Source organism: Antechinus flavipes, chromosome 1, assembly GCF_016432865.1.
Source record: "Antechinus flavipes isolate AdamAnt ecotype Samford, QLD, Australia chromosome 1, AdamAnt_v2, whole genome shotgun sequence".
Taxonomy (NCBI): Eukaryota; Metazoa; Chordata; class Mammalia; order Dasyuromorphia; family Dasyuridae; genus Antechinus; species Antechinus flavipes.
The window spans coordinates 478,997,335-479,011,805 of NC_067398.1; the positions used below are offsets into that span (position 1 = coordinate 478,997,335).

General features: G+C 32.8%; 1 protein-coding gene across 1 annotated transcript in view; it reads right to left on the reverse strand.

Annotated features, from left to right (window-relative positions):
• SPIDR (scaffold protein involved in DNA repair) overlaps positions 1-14,471 on the reverse strand; it is a 531,639-nt gene that overhangs the window by 387,953 nt on the left and 129,215 nt on the right. Inside the window, exon 6 of the mRNA XM_051970228.1 lies at positions 488-747. Coding sequence (XP_051826188.1) covers positions 488-747 — 260 coding nt within the window. The remainder of the gene's footprint in view (positions 1-487; positions 748-14,471) is intronic.

Consider the following 14,471-nt stretch of genomic DNA (forward strand, 5'->3'; position numbering starts at 1 on the left):
CCACAAACATTTTTGCACATTCTCACTAGACTATTATCAAAAGGTTGGACATAGTTTCTCTATATAAATTCATGTCTAATAAAATGGAAATTCCATTGACACTGGTCAACATGTATTCATTTGAAGACATGTGACCCTTGTTTTTGATAACGATTAATTGTAATGATAATGACATTGGGTAGGAAAGGTCAGTAAGACAACAAAAAACCAGAAATGAGCAGGTCAATGAATTTAAGGGAATATAAAGTAGTTACTACTAAAACTGTGAATGCTGAACTTGCAGAAATTCTTGTGTAGATCATAGGACTTGTTTAATTGCTTGTAAGAATTCTAATTTTCTTCCACCAGTTTCCCCCTAAAAGCAGACAACTAAGTTGAAGGGAAAAAAAAAACAAAAAACAACTCACTACCTGATATTTTAAAAATATTTGAGCTTTTAAAGAGAAAAAGTACAAAAACCAAATAATTTTAAAACTCCTAATTTTACCTTAATAGCTTCTTTTTCTTTTTCTTTGCAGAATCATCTGGAGTCCTAGGACTATTATCTGATTCTTTCTTGGGAGTATGTAAAAGAACTTGTGCACATTTTATCCAGTCACTTGCAGGTCTTCCTTTGTCTTGCTCTAAATCTAATCCAAAATTCATGTGGTATTTATGAGAAACTTCTAAATTGTTGGGTAACACATTCTTTATGTCTTCTTCTTTTTCAGTATCTGAAGAATATTCCAAAATTTCAGTAGAATTCATCTAGAAAAAAGAAGAGAAATGCAACTGAATCAACAGATGCCTTTGTATGTATATATTACTGTTCTGGATCTCCCAAAAGAAATGGAAAAGATCTATTCAAAATAACACTAGAAATTCTATATTTACTAACAACTTCTATTCAGAAGCAAAAAAAGCGATCAGATTTCACAAGGAATACTAAAACATTATAATGATGTAAATAGTATTATAATTCATATTTTCTGCTCTAGTTTCATCAAATTAAACTAGAGCTATGTTAATCCAATAGTTGACAAATTAAAAGATACACATTGCTTGTTTAGAAAAGGACTAAGGGAATGATTGTTCTTTAGTTGTTCAGCCATGTCTGACTCTTCGTGATCCCATGAACTCCATCATGACAATACTGTCCATGGGCTTTTCTTGGCAAAGATACTAGAGTAGTTTGCCATTTCCCTCTCCCATGGATTAAGGCAAATCAAGTCCTGAGAGGAAAAAAGAATTCCTTAGCATCACATTTGGGTATTTTTTCATTATTTCCTTAATTGATCCCTAAAAACATCAAATTATATAAAGCCTATAGAAACACATTTAGGCATTTTCTTTTATGAATGACCAAAAAAAAAAAATTGCTGGTTTATCCACATTGATCAGCCTCATGTGGCTCTTTCAGAGTTTTATCTATGACAATATTTCCCTATTGGAATATGGGTACTGATATCAATTAACTTTATAGATAATGTGTTGAAAATTTCCTGAGAGACTCTTCTGTATAATTATCCTCCTCAATTTTAAACTCAGAGGGTTGTATAAATGTGTAAATTCTTAGGGTCCATTAATGAAATGTAAGGATAACAAACAAGGCTTTAAAAATGCTGACAGAAAAGGAAAAAACAGTTCGAGATAACCTTTGTAAATCAAGAGGGTTTGTGTACTAGAAAGGGGTTTGGGGAAATGGCTTTGTATAATTTGAATAGTTCAATCAATAAGCATTCATTAAGCACTCTGTCCATATGCTGGAGATACGAAAATAAATCTAATAGTGTCTTTCCATATAATTATTACAAACAATGTTCTAGGTATCTATAGAGGTAAGGAATAGCATTAGAACCTCGGGAAGATCCAGAAAAGACTTATGTAGAAAAGTGTTGCTTAAATTAGTTTTGAAGGAAATTAGAATGCCTGAATAGTGAATGTATGGAGGAAGTGCATTCTAGACCCAGATTGAGAGAAGGGAAATAGAACAATATGTGTGAAGAAAAGCAAGAAGGCAAATTTAGCTGAATCACAGTATATGTGAAAGCAAGTAATTCTTAATTAAGCTAGAAAGGTAGGTTGGTAGCTAGAAAGGTAGAAAAGACAATTGTGACAGACTCAAATACTCAATCCTACATAAAGATCCTTGTAGATCTCTTATTATATTAGAAAACCACACATTAACATTACATTTTTATTTTATTCTTATTTTGTTAAATATTTCACAATTACCTTTTCTGTCTAGTTCAGGCAGCATTTAACAGGCACATATTTGACGTCTTTGAGTTACAGCAAGGCTATATTACTGGGCAAAACAGTACATGTCTAGAATCCCTTCTGCCCTTTACCTCAAAATAGTAAATAAAGGACTAGAAAAAGCCTGTTTAGGTATAGTTTGAAGGTAATTTGATTATACAATTGAGTTCAATTCAATAATGTATCTCCTATCTCACCAAGTATAGATAAGGAAGTAAAGCAATCAACAAACATTTATTAAACAACTATTATGTGGGAAAGTCATTTAATCTCTCTAGGGTTCAATTTCCTCATATGGAAAATGATCAATTGGATCAGATTGACTCTCTAAGGTCCTTTTCAATGACAGATATATAATCCTGTGATCCACTATGCTAGACATTAGAGATATAATACAAAAGTGATCCAATCCTTGCTTTCAAAGAGCTCACATTATGCTAATGAACTGAGGCCAAATGAGGTTAGTTGTTGATTTGTCCAAGGTCATGTAACTCATTATTGGCAGAGAATTCAAGACTAAAATTCTGGACAGAAGTAATAGGCACTAAATCAGGTTGGGTAAGTATGAATAAGCCTGAAGTCTTACAAATTAACCAAAAGGGTTCTGAATAGAACAGAATGGTAGAGGGGAAATTTTTTCTATGTATACTCACCAATCCAGATACAATTGAGAATAACTTCACTATACAGGAATGAATGTTAAAGATGTGCAGGAATTTTAAAGAAAGCAATTCCTAAAACAGAACCTTTTTTTTGTTTAAAGCCTCAAATATCTATGTAAAACATACAGAAGACATTATAATGTGAGGAGGCTTCTTTACAAGATAAAAACTATTGGAAAATGATAAAAGTCCAGATTAAAATACTGCTTTGGAAGAGTACATCTTATACAAAAAGAAAAAAAATAGCTAAAGGCAAAAGATGATGAAAATAGAAAAAGAAAATGAACACAGAGTATATTAAGAAGATACTCTCACATAAGGAAGTCAAGGAAGTAGATGGAATATATGGTAAAGTCATCAACTAGTATTACTTAAGGCTGATCAGGAATAGTTTTTTCAGATGCTACATCCAAAAAGGATTTATGTAGAAAACTATTGCTTGAATTGAGCTTTGAAGGAAACTAGAATGTCTGAGTTAGAACTAGAGTAAAACTAGAATGAAGGTAAGGAGAAAGTGCATTCCAGGCACAGGTATGGAAAAGGGAGATAGAACAAGATGTGTGAGGAAATGCAATAAGGTCAATTTGGTTATTAACTATAAATTAATTTTTCACAATTATTTTATATGGCATATATTTAAAAAGTGAGATTAGATAAAGGAAAAAATTCCTTATAATAGCCACTATTTAGGATCATAGATTTAGAGCTAGAAAGAACCTTTCACAATTTTCAATTATGAATCTAAATCATAAAACATCTTCCCTTCAATAAAGGATAGGCTCAACCAAAGATTAAATTCAATAAGAGTTTTTTTATGGAAATGAAATTTTTATCAAGTTACTGAATGACTACAAATTGTTGATGAAAGATCAAAAGTTTAATACTATGTCCAATCAAAATTCATCCAAAGTTTTATACCTGAAGAGAGAAAATAAAAAACTCAATAGAAACTACTCTATATGAAATAAGGCTCCTTAAATAAGAACTCTTTTTCAATTTTGTCTTTCCACCCCGCCTCCCCAAAACAAACTTGGTATTTTGCACGTAGCAGAATATAATAAATGTTTATAGAAATAAATGATTTACTTAAAATAAAGAATATTTATTTTATAACCTTATTGTAATAAATATATTAAGTTCTCTTGAAAATAATGTCAACTGACAACCACATATGTCTTTGAAAGAAAATTTTCTGTGAGATAACAATCTCTAGTTTTAAGACCAAAAAAAGTGAAGCACAGATACTTGGTTAAAGTCAATTTCTAAAGATATGAATGAATTAATTAAAAAGCATCTAATAAGTGCATACCATGGGCAAAGAATACATAAATCAATATATTAACATTAATCGACATCATAAAAATCACAAAAATCAATACTGAAGTCAAAGTTATGAGTTTAAAACCTAGGGTTATAGCTTCTTAAAGTCCTTGCATAACCACAAAATTCAGATTTACAGGAAGTCTTCACCTAAAGCTATGATGGGGCAATCACTAAACAAGATTACATAAAGTTTTACAAAAAAGTATTGTAGAATTTGATGACAATTCCGTGGGTTTCTGAATTGGAAGCAACCCTACAAATCATCTAGTCCAAGATCCCTATTTTACACATAAGGAAACAGATCCAGAAAAACAAAAAGTATTTTATTTTAGGGCATACAAATAGTAAATATTAGCACCAGGATTCATATTCAGGTCTTCCAATTACAAATCCAGTCTTTTTTTTTTTTTTTTTTTTTTTTACACTACCACAGATCATGCAAAAGGTTAGTTGGGGCAACAAAATATGCATATATTTTTCTTTATAAGAATGTCTAATATTCAAATTTTAAAAAATAAGACAACAAGACAACCTTCTCATGTAACTGGAATAAGTCATCTTATTGAAAGCTTTCATTGGATATCCTTTGGTTAACTTTCAGGGAGAAGTAGGGGAAAATACTGGAAAAAATAACAGTATTTTCAAAGGTTTGGACAACAAGAGAAAAAGAAGACTCCAAAATATACGAAGGTAAAAATTCCAAAGACACGGACTGATTATATCAACAAAAGCAAGCTGTTGTTCAGTTCAAGTGGCCCACTGGATGCCTGCTATTATAAGAAAAATGTAAAAAATTACTCTGACTTGTTATGTAGGCTCTCTGTGTTGAATTTATGAAAAAGCACAGATTGGAGTCACTCAAAATGACAGATATAGATAGACTACTATCTTCATTGTTGGGAGAAAAAAAGAGACACACTGAATGAAATAATAGATCAAGTACAATATTGGAAAGGAAAATTTAACAAAACTCATGGCTTCTGTAAAATGTATTTTGAGGGCCTCCTAAAGTGAGACTTTTGGGCACTTTCTCATTAAGGAAATAGAAAACCTGATATCTTACTTGAAGTCAATACATGTTTTCCTATCAAGTGTCATCTTGATTCTAGAGTTCCTGCCCTTTGCCTTCAACCTAAGTTTTCAAGTCCAGCTGTTATTATATGCAAGTTCCAACTTTAGTTTGTACAAATATCCGTCAGAAGGTGAAGGGGGCTTGAGACTAGGATTGCCATTTAATGACATGATTGTTTTATATAAAAGTTTTCAGCATGGAAAAATAAAAGCTTTGCAGTTCATGGTAAGTTGCCCATTCCTATGTAGTAATGTGACACAGTAGTGCAATTTTTTGCTCCTTGGAAATTTTGCTTCTTTCCTTAAATCATCATTACTATAAAAGGATTACTTGGAATGAATTATGGGTTTCTAGTACCAGAATGAAGGTTAGCTTTTTATTTTTCTTTGAAAATACTGTTATTTTTTCCAGTATTTTCCCCTACTTCTCCCTGAAAGTTAACCAAAGGATATCCAATGAAAGCTTTCAATAAGATGACTTATTCCAGTTACATGAGAAGGTTATACAAATAAAAATGGAAAGACAAACAAGCATATTTGGTAGCAAAAAAAAAAAAAGACTACATTGGTAAAATATGTCAAAGGTATTTGAATGCTCAATCTAAAAAAAGAAAAGTATACATATCATATGTCATTTTAACATAACTTGTTAATTTCTTTAGTACCAAGCTGGTCAGAAATTATGAGTTGATGTTAAGTTTCTTTCTTTCCCTTCTATGAACTTTTGACCTAAGGATCTTTTAAAGAGACTTTAAAAGTTCCCTATGGCAACATTAAGGTATGGAGAAAGAGGAAACCCTATAGTCCCTTTCTCTAGGACCAACTTTAATGATCAGACATATATAGTTCGGGTTGTTTTTTTTTTTTTTTCCCTAAACCATTAGCCACTCAACACTACACCAGAACCAGAAGGTGCTCAATCTTAACTATATTTCCAAATTCCAGCAAGATTAATCTTCTAGCAATATATAGGGTGGATTGAGAGAAGGGAAGGTAATTGGGAATGGAGTAAAGGAAACAATTTAGAAGCAGGAAGACCAGTTAGGAAATTAATACAATGGTTGAGGTGAAAAATGTAGGAGTGATTTTTCACTCCGGAAGCTTTCACCCTTCAAAGGAAAAAAATAAGACATAAATTTATAAAAAATAACTTATAAAAGGGAATAATATAAATAAAAATACCAGTTAAAGTAGTTTGAGAAGCAAGGCACTAGCATTTGGAGTGGATCAAGGAAAGGTTAATGTAGAAGGTAAGTAATGAAGAAAGTTGGGGAATCAGGAGGAAGAGCATTCCAGTCATAGTGGACAACCAGTTCAAAAGCATAGAGAGAGAACATGGAGTGTTACAGCCAACAAACAGAAGGTGAGTTTGGCTGGAATGCAGAGCACAGAAAAGGAGTAAGGTACAATAGATCTGGGCTAAGTTGTAAAGGGCTTTAAAACAGTGGGATTTATATTTTAGCCTTGAGGTAAAAGGGAGTGACTTCAACTTTTTTGAGAAAATTACTTTAGCAGCTAGGTGAAAATTCTGGGGGAGAGGGGAGGAGATAGAAGGAAGATCAACTAGTCGAATTTAATTGTCAAGTTGACAGATAATGAGGTCAAGGGTCCTTTTTTTTTTTTTTTCCCATCATGGACCCCTTTAAGCACTCTGGTGAAGCCTATGATAGCTTTCCGCTGAATGTTTTTGAATAATTGAAGAAAAGCATAAATTTCAGTTAGAGGACAATGAAAATAAAATTTTAATTTTTTCCCTATCCATACTCACATATATTCTGAAATATAATCATGGATCCCAGGATGTTTCCCCTAAGATAAAGAGAAAAGGGCTAAGAAAAGAATTTTTGGTCAGCAGTGAATATTGCTGAATAATGGCAAATCGCATTCTGTTTTCAAATCTTAGGGCCTTTTCTACTATAATAATATACTATCAAATAGGCATAAATTTTCTTAAGACATTACCCTGTTTACAATTCTTTAAGTTGGTCACAGAACATGTGGCTTCAACATGAAAAAGCAAGTTCAGAAATGGATATTGGTGGAATAACCATAGCATAACCATACTGCACCAAATTATTGAAATTCCCATCAAACTAAGTATTTCTAATTAACTTCTTAAACAGTTAATATGAAACTAAAATGCCTTTATTTTGAAAATATTTTGTTGCAATACAGAAAATGATAACTTCTACTTCAATATTTTTTACTATTATTTACTTGTAACCATGAATAGTAGCATTTTACATAGACTGAATATAAGGAAAATTCAGTGCAGGTGGAAAGTGAGCCAAGAGATACATAAGGAAAAAGTATATAAGATGCATGAAAACAGACTGTATTAATCTTTTATCATACATATGTGAGCTTATTCAGCTAACAATATTCCAACCTTCATTTAACACATGTTAAGAAATAATGCATACTCAAGGCTGTCAAGCAGCACAAGGTTGGACTGAATTTGATCATCAGGTTACTTTGGCTCTGTCAAAAGACTAAAGCATGAATATTGATATAACAGGAGTCAGCTCCTTCTTCCCTGAATTCCCCATCAGAAAAGTTAAGAAATGGTCCCTGGAAGCCTTACAGTGCTGGCAGACCTAAAGCATAGTCTGGAAAAAGAAAAAGAGAAATAAAGACCAGAAAAAGAAATTTAGAAGGACAATAGAAGGAAGGATGTAAGAAAAAAAAATTTAAAGGAAAAAAAATCTTCTCATACTATTCTTATCTAGATATAAGCCACTAAAATGGTAGAGATGAAATTGGGAAGAATACACCCATTTAAGTATATACAAACATATACGCCCATATATATACCAAAAGTATTTTTATGGCTCAAACTCAGATTCTATGTACAAGACAATCTTGAAGGTAGTTTCATAAAATTCATTTGGTAAAATATTGCATTAGTCCATTGCTTTGCAGTTTTCAAATGTGGAAAATGAAGATCAAGGAAATTAAATGCCTTACCCAATTGCCTAACAACTAATGCTACACAGCTGTGATGTGAGGCCAGTTTCCAACTCTAGATTCTCCAACTCTAGATTCAGTGCTCAATTATGATACCAAAGGGGAAGAATGTATCTTTACCTGTCATTTGCTGAAATGCCTCTAAGCAGCACCAAGCCAGAGATTTGACAGAGACCTTATTTTTAATATTGGGTTAGCTACTCCCTGTGTGTGATGTGGAACAAATCACACAACCTCTCCAGCTCTCATATTCCTAATGGATAAAAAAAAATGAGGAGTGTATTGAACTAGATAATGCCCAAGGGTCCATTTTAGCTCTAGATTCTAAAAATCTAACTTGTTGACTATGTTATAATATATTGTTCAGTAGCACAATGGATCAAAATCACACACAAAAGAATTCCTAATTCTATTCTTTTCTTGATAAACACTTTTAAATGACACCCAGATTGAAGAATTATCTTTTTTCCAAGTTTCTAAATCAAAGAAAGTATTATATGAATATGGATGCAAGATATGTGTGAGCTTTCCTGTTAAATACTCTTGGAAGTTACTTCTTGAATCTTTGTTACTATTTTGTTTTTTAAAAGTGCTCAGAACTAACTAATAGAATAAATTATTCTGAATAAAGATTAAAACCTTTATTAAGTTAAAAATTCATTCTACCATTTTATCATCAAAGAACATTAACAATTCACATTGATATAACATTTATAAATCTTCCTGTCTAAAAACCTATCACATATAGAAGCAAAAGTAGTATCTAAGAGTCAGAAATAAAACTTCTCAAGATTAAAAAACAACCTATGGATAGAGCTAACCACAATGACAAATGAAATAATGAAACATGAAATACTCAAGCTTGAAAGCTTTAATCCTTAAAATGTATAGAAAGATTAAATTCAAAGGTCAGATTCAGGGCAAACAGTACAATGCAGCACAATGTAATTAATGAGCATTTCATTTTGAAATCTCACTTTTCTGCCTAAAAGGTACTTGTTCTAAGCTAAACAAATACCAGGTACCAAGAACCACACCTACTCAGGTGTAAACCCAAAATGGGAGAAAAGTAATTAAGACAAGATCTAAAATGCTAAGGCGTTCTTCAATTGGGCTATTTGGAGGAAGGGGAGAAGTGAAATAATAGTATCCAGATTTAGGGAAAAGCATAGTATTGCATCTTTAGTTTTACATCCAAGGATAGCATCTCAGTTGAAGGATTCTGTAACTGAGAACCTGTGAAACTCAGTGCCCCCCAATGTCACATTTGGGTGTTGGCTCATGCTGAGTCAGACTTCATTCTCTCTACCACATCCTGAAGAAGGGTGTTTTTTTCTTAAAGATCTTCTAACCAATTTTTGACCAGGCCCAAACCTGTAGGGCTTGTAAGATCTGATGAGATCATAGAGAATGGGACTACAGCTGTGTTAGTTTCTATATTAGCACCAGATTCACTAAAGTTTCTATTCCAAGGAATTTAAGCCACCATCACAAAGAAATGAAATCAGTCATACCTGCCTACAAAAGAATATACCTGTCAGGAAAAATACAACACACCTTTGAAACAGTAGACTTCAGTATAAAAATCAGTATGTAAATGATTTCTTATAAAACATATATAAAACTATATAATTTCATGGTATGCATAATAAGGAAATAATCATTATATCCCAAAATGTTGCTCAAAAGCAGAAAAAATGAATACAAGTCAGGTACTGATGTCAAAACACTGTTTTCTGTTGCCTCCTGTCCCAGCTGTAAGATGGAATCCTATGACCAATACATGTTAAATATGTTAAAGTATAAATTAAATACAATATAAGTATACATGTCCAAACAGTTATTTTGCTGTACAAAAAGAATCGGACTCTGAAATAGTGTACAATTAGCCTGTGAAGGAAATAAAAAATGCAGGCAGACAAAAATATAGGGATTGGGAATTCTATGTAATGGTTCATAGTCATCTCCTAGAGTTCTTTCACTGGGTGTAGCTGAAGGAACAGATTTCTTTATAGTAATTCTCATTTCAGTAGTTTTGCTGTATCTCACAATGTCTCAGTTTCTATTTCTCTTAATGCCAAAAATGTTACCATTACAGTGGGAATATTCTTAAGGTGTTCTGAGCCCTTGAAAGAAAGGTACTAATTAATAATAAAAATACAGTACGGACCCCATACAATATATTTTGGCAAGGAGATACAGCAAAACTACTGAAATGAGAATTACTATAAAGAAATCTGTTCCTTCAGCTACACCCAGTGAAAGAACTCTAGGAGATGACTATGAACCATTACATAGAATTCCCAATCCCTATATTTTTGTCCGCCTGCATTTTTTATTTCCTTCACAGGCTAATTGTACACTATTTCAGAGTCCGATTCTTTTTGTACAGCAAAATAACTGTTTGGACATGTATACTTATATTGTATTTAATTTATACTTTAACATATTTAACATGTATTGGTCAACCTGCCATTGGCGAGGGGATGGGGGGAAAGAGGGGAAAAACTGGAACAAAAGGTTTGACAATTGTCAATGCTGTAAAATTACCTATGCATATAATTTGTAAATAAAAAGCTATAATAAAAAAAAGAAAGAAAGAAAGAAATGTGTTCCAAACAGCAGCTTCTGGCAAAGGAAGAAGTTGGTGAGATATTTAGGAGCATGATTATTAAATATATTATGTACCATCTTAAAAAAAAAACAACCCACTAACAAACTCTATTCTTCATGAAAAAGTAAAACTCATCCCTTCCTTAAAAATGAAATGTAAAAATTTACACAATCATTAAGTGGCTTTGGAGTCATTCATAATATATTGTTATTGCCCTTCCTAAAATGTAGTACTTGGAACTGAATAGAATAGTTGAAATGTGACTTGATCAGGATCTGAAACTAACTTTCCTTGATCTGGATACTGTGTAAAAAAAAAAAAATTCACAGTTTGGCTTCAAAAGATTTAGTCTGTCACCCTCTCTACCTCAGTTTCCTTGTCTCTAAATTAGGGAGGGAGATTAGACTAGATGCCCCTTGAGGACCTTTTCCATCTTTGATCTTTACACAGCTATCTTGTATATATAAATTACGAGAAAAGTCCTCCACAGAAAAAAAATGCCAAACAATACAGAAGTTTACTGTCTACATAATCCCCTATTCTTTCCTTCTAATACATATATAGTTCAACTATGGCTATTTTTCAAAAGTAACCCTAGTGTTGTAAAATAAACAAATATATATATATATATTTATTTATTTATATTGCATAGATGTACTTTCAGCTTCTGGGAGGACCTTATCTAATTTGTCTAAAATTGTCAGATGATTGGATATTATTTTAATTTTTCATTGTAATAGTATTTATTATTATTAACATTATTAAATAATAAATTTAATGATATTTCCAATTACACATAAAGATAATTTTCAACTTTCATTTTTGTAAGATTTTTGAGTTTCAAATTTTTTTTCTTCTTTCATCCCATTCTTTCTTCCTAAGGCAACAAGCAATCTGATACAGGTTATCCATGTAACAATCACTTTTTATATATTCCCATATTAGTCATGTTGGAAAAGAAAAATAAGAACAAATGGGAAAAATCAGGAGAAGGAAAACAACAAAAAGAAAGTGAAATATGTTGTTTCGCACTACGATGAATCTCCCTAGTTCTTTCTCTGAAGGCAGACGGAATTTTCCTTCCCAAGTCTATTGGAATTGTCTTGGATCATTGTAATACTAAGAGCTAAATCTATCAAACCTGACCTGGTGATTGGACATTTTAAATCAAGGATAAAGAGGCAAAGTTTGTGTCAGATAAGTGGTTCATTGGACAGAGTACTGCCTGGCCTGGCGGCAAGAAAACCTCAATTCAAATTTGGCCATGACACTTACTAGCTGTGTGACTTTTAACAAGTCACAATCTGTTTGTTTCAGTTTCCTCATCTGTAAAATGGGGATAATAGCAGTACCTACTCCTGAAGTTGTTGTCAGGATATAATGAAATAATACTTGTAAAGTTACTAGCACAATGCCTGGCACATAGTAAGCAGTATATAAATGTTCCTCATAATTGTAAGAGCTTTAGATTCATAAAGGCTGGTTAAAATTTGGTCAATGACATTGGCCATGTGCTTCTGGACAAGTCACTTAATCCTTATTTACTTCAGTTTCCTCATTTGTAAATGGGATAACTAATAGCATTGACATGGACTTGGCTCTCTGCAACAGTTCCAATGGACTTGTGATGGAGAGAGTCATATTCATGCAGAGAGAGAACTATGGGGACTGGATATAGGTCACAACATAGTATTTTCACCTATTTTTTTTGGTGGTGGCTTGCTTTCCTGTTTTTTCTTTCTCATTTTTTTAATCTTATTTTTCTTGTGCAGCATTATAACTGTGGAAAGAAGAATTGTACATGTTTATCCTATTTTAGATTACCTACCTAGGGGACGGGGAGAGGGAAAAGAAGGGAGGGAGAGAGAAAAATTTGGAAAAAAAAGATTTTGCAAAGGTGAATACTAAACAGTATCTTTGCATGTATTTCAAAAAATAAAAAGCTATTATTATTTTTTAAAAATAATAACATCTACTTCATAGGATTGTTGAGAGGAACTGAATGAGATAATTGTAAACTTCTTAGCACAGTGCATGGTACATGGCAAACTACAAATGTTAGCTATTATTATTATTATAGTTATAATTATAACTCCGTGATCCTGGCAGGGGAGTTAACCCTTCAACTCCAATTTCCCCATCAATAAAATGGGGATGATTATAATAGCTATTACTTTATAGTCATTTTGAGATAACATGTAAAACACTTTGCAAACTTTAAAGGGTTGATATAAGTGCTAACTAGCTTAAGATCTCAGTTTCCATATCTGTAAATTGGGGCAGAAGGAGGATTAGGAAAATGCTATTAAATGGAGCCAGCTTCTTATTTTTTAAATGAGGGGAGAAGTCTGGATTACTGAAATTTTAGATAGAACATTGGGTATAGGTGAACAAGGAAAGAAACAAAATCTGTACATTTTTTCAAACATTCAAGAGAATACAGCAGTTTTTTCCCCTTTCCTTTTCTTTTCTTTTTTTTTTTTCTTTTTTGGGTAAACAGGTTTAACCAGCGACACACCCAGTAACGCCTCCACCAACCCCTGGTCTCTCTCCAAACTCAGCTCTTCCAACTTCACATTCAGGCCAAATGAACATCAGAAGATTGAGGTTATATCAGTTTAGCATCCAAAAAGCACCCTTTTGTTTCAGAAATCTCAGCTCTGAGATTAGAGATAGCACAGGGGAACTTACTGGAACATGTCAGGCTAAAGGGCAGTTTCTGAGTTAAGTGAAGAAATGGAGAAATCAGACAATTTCAGGAATGAAATTTCTCTTATCAGCGAGGGTGAAGAATTTAACAGAGAGGTGGGTAAAGGCCATGTCCTCAAGAAAGGGAATTATTAGTTGGGGAAACTACACTAGCAAGAAAGGCAGTGAGCAAGGTATTCAGCATGGTTCAGCACCAGAATTCATCATTTTAGGCTTAGGGGGGTTGCAGATGTAGATGTGTCTAGAAGTATTCACCTTTCTAGGGTGAACAGTGATTTTAGATCTTTAAAAGAAAGCCAGCTCCTTTCCCATCCACATCTAGGGTGACCTAGAGATGAAAGTGCAGAGCATGGTTTGCAACCATGTTAAGAGTGTTAGATCAACTATTTGTCTTGTTTCAAATATTGTCAGTCACATTACATGACTTGTTTCCAGATTAATCAGAAGAAAAAAAAGAACTCAGTGTTTGCCCACCCCATGGGGGCTGAGGAGACAAGCAGTTCTAATTCAAAGGGACCTGCTAAGAGGAAAACAAACAGAAGGATTACTGTTTTACAAATATGTTTGTCCATTTCAAAGCCTCCCAACTGAAAATGCAAGAGACAGGTTGGCAGCAGGTGGTGACAAGGTGTGTTTGTTTGCATACCAAAAAAAAAAAATCTTTCCAACCAGAAAGCTAAGAAGTTTTGTTTTATTTTTTTAAAGAAAGAAAAGAATTCAAAGATGAACATTAAAAATACAATTAAAGTTCAGATTAAAGAGACTATATCAATTATTAGTAGAAAACAAAGGGAATGAGATGGAGAAAATACAAGCTAGGAAAGTGACTTGGCCTGGGGCGGGGAAGGGGGATCAGGTAAGGCAGGAGCTAAGTGAGCAAGAAGTCC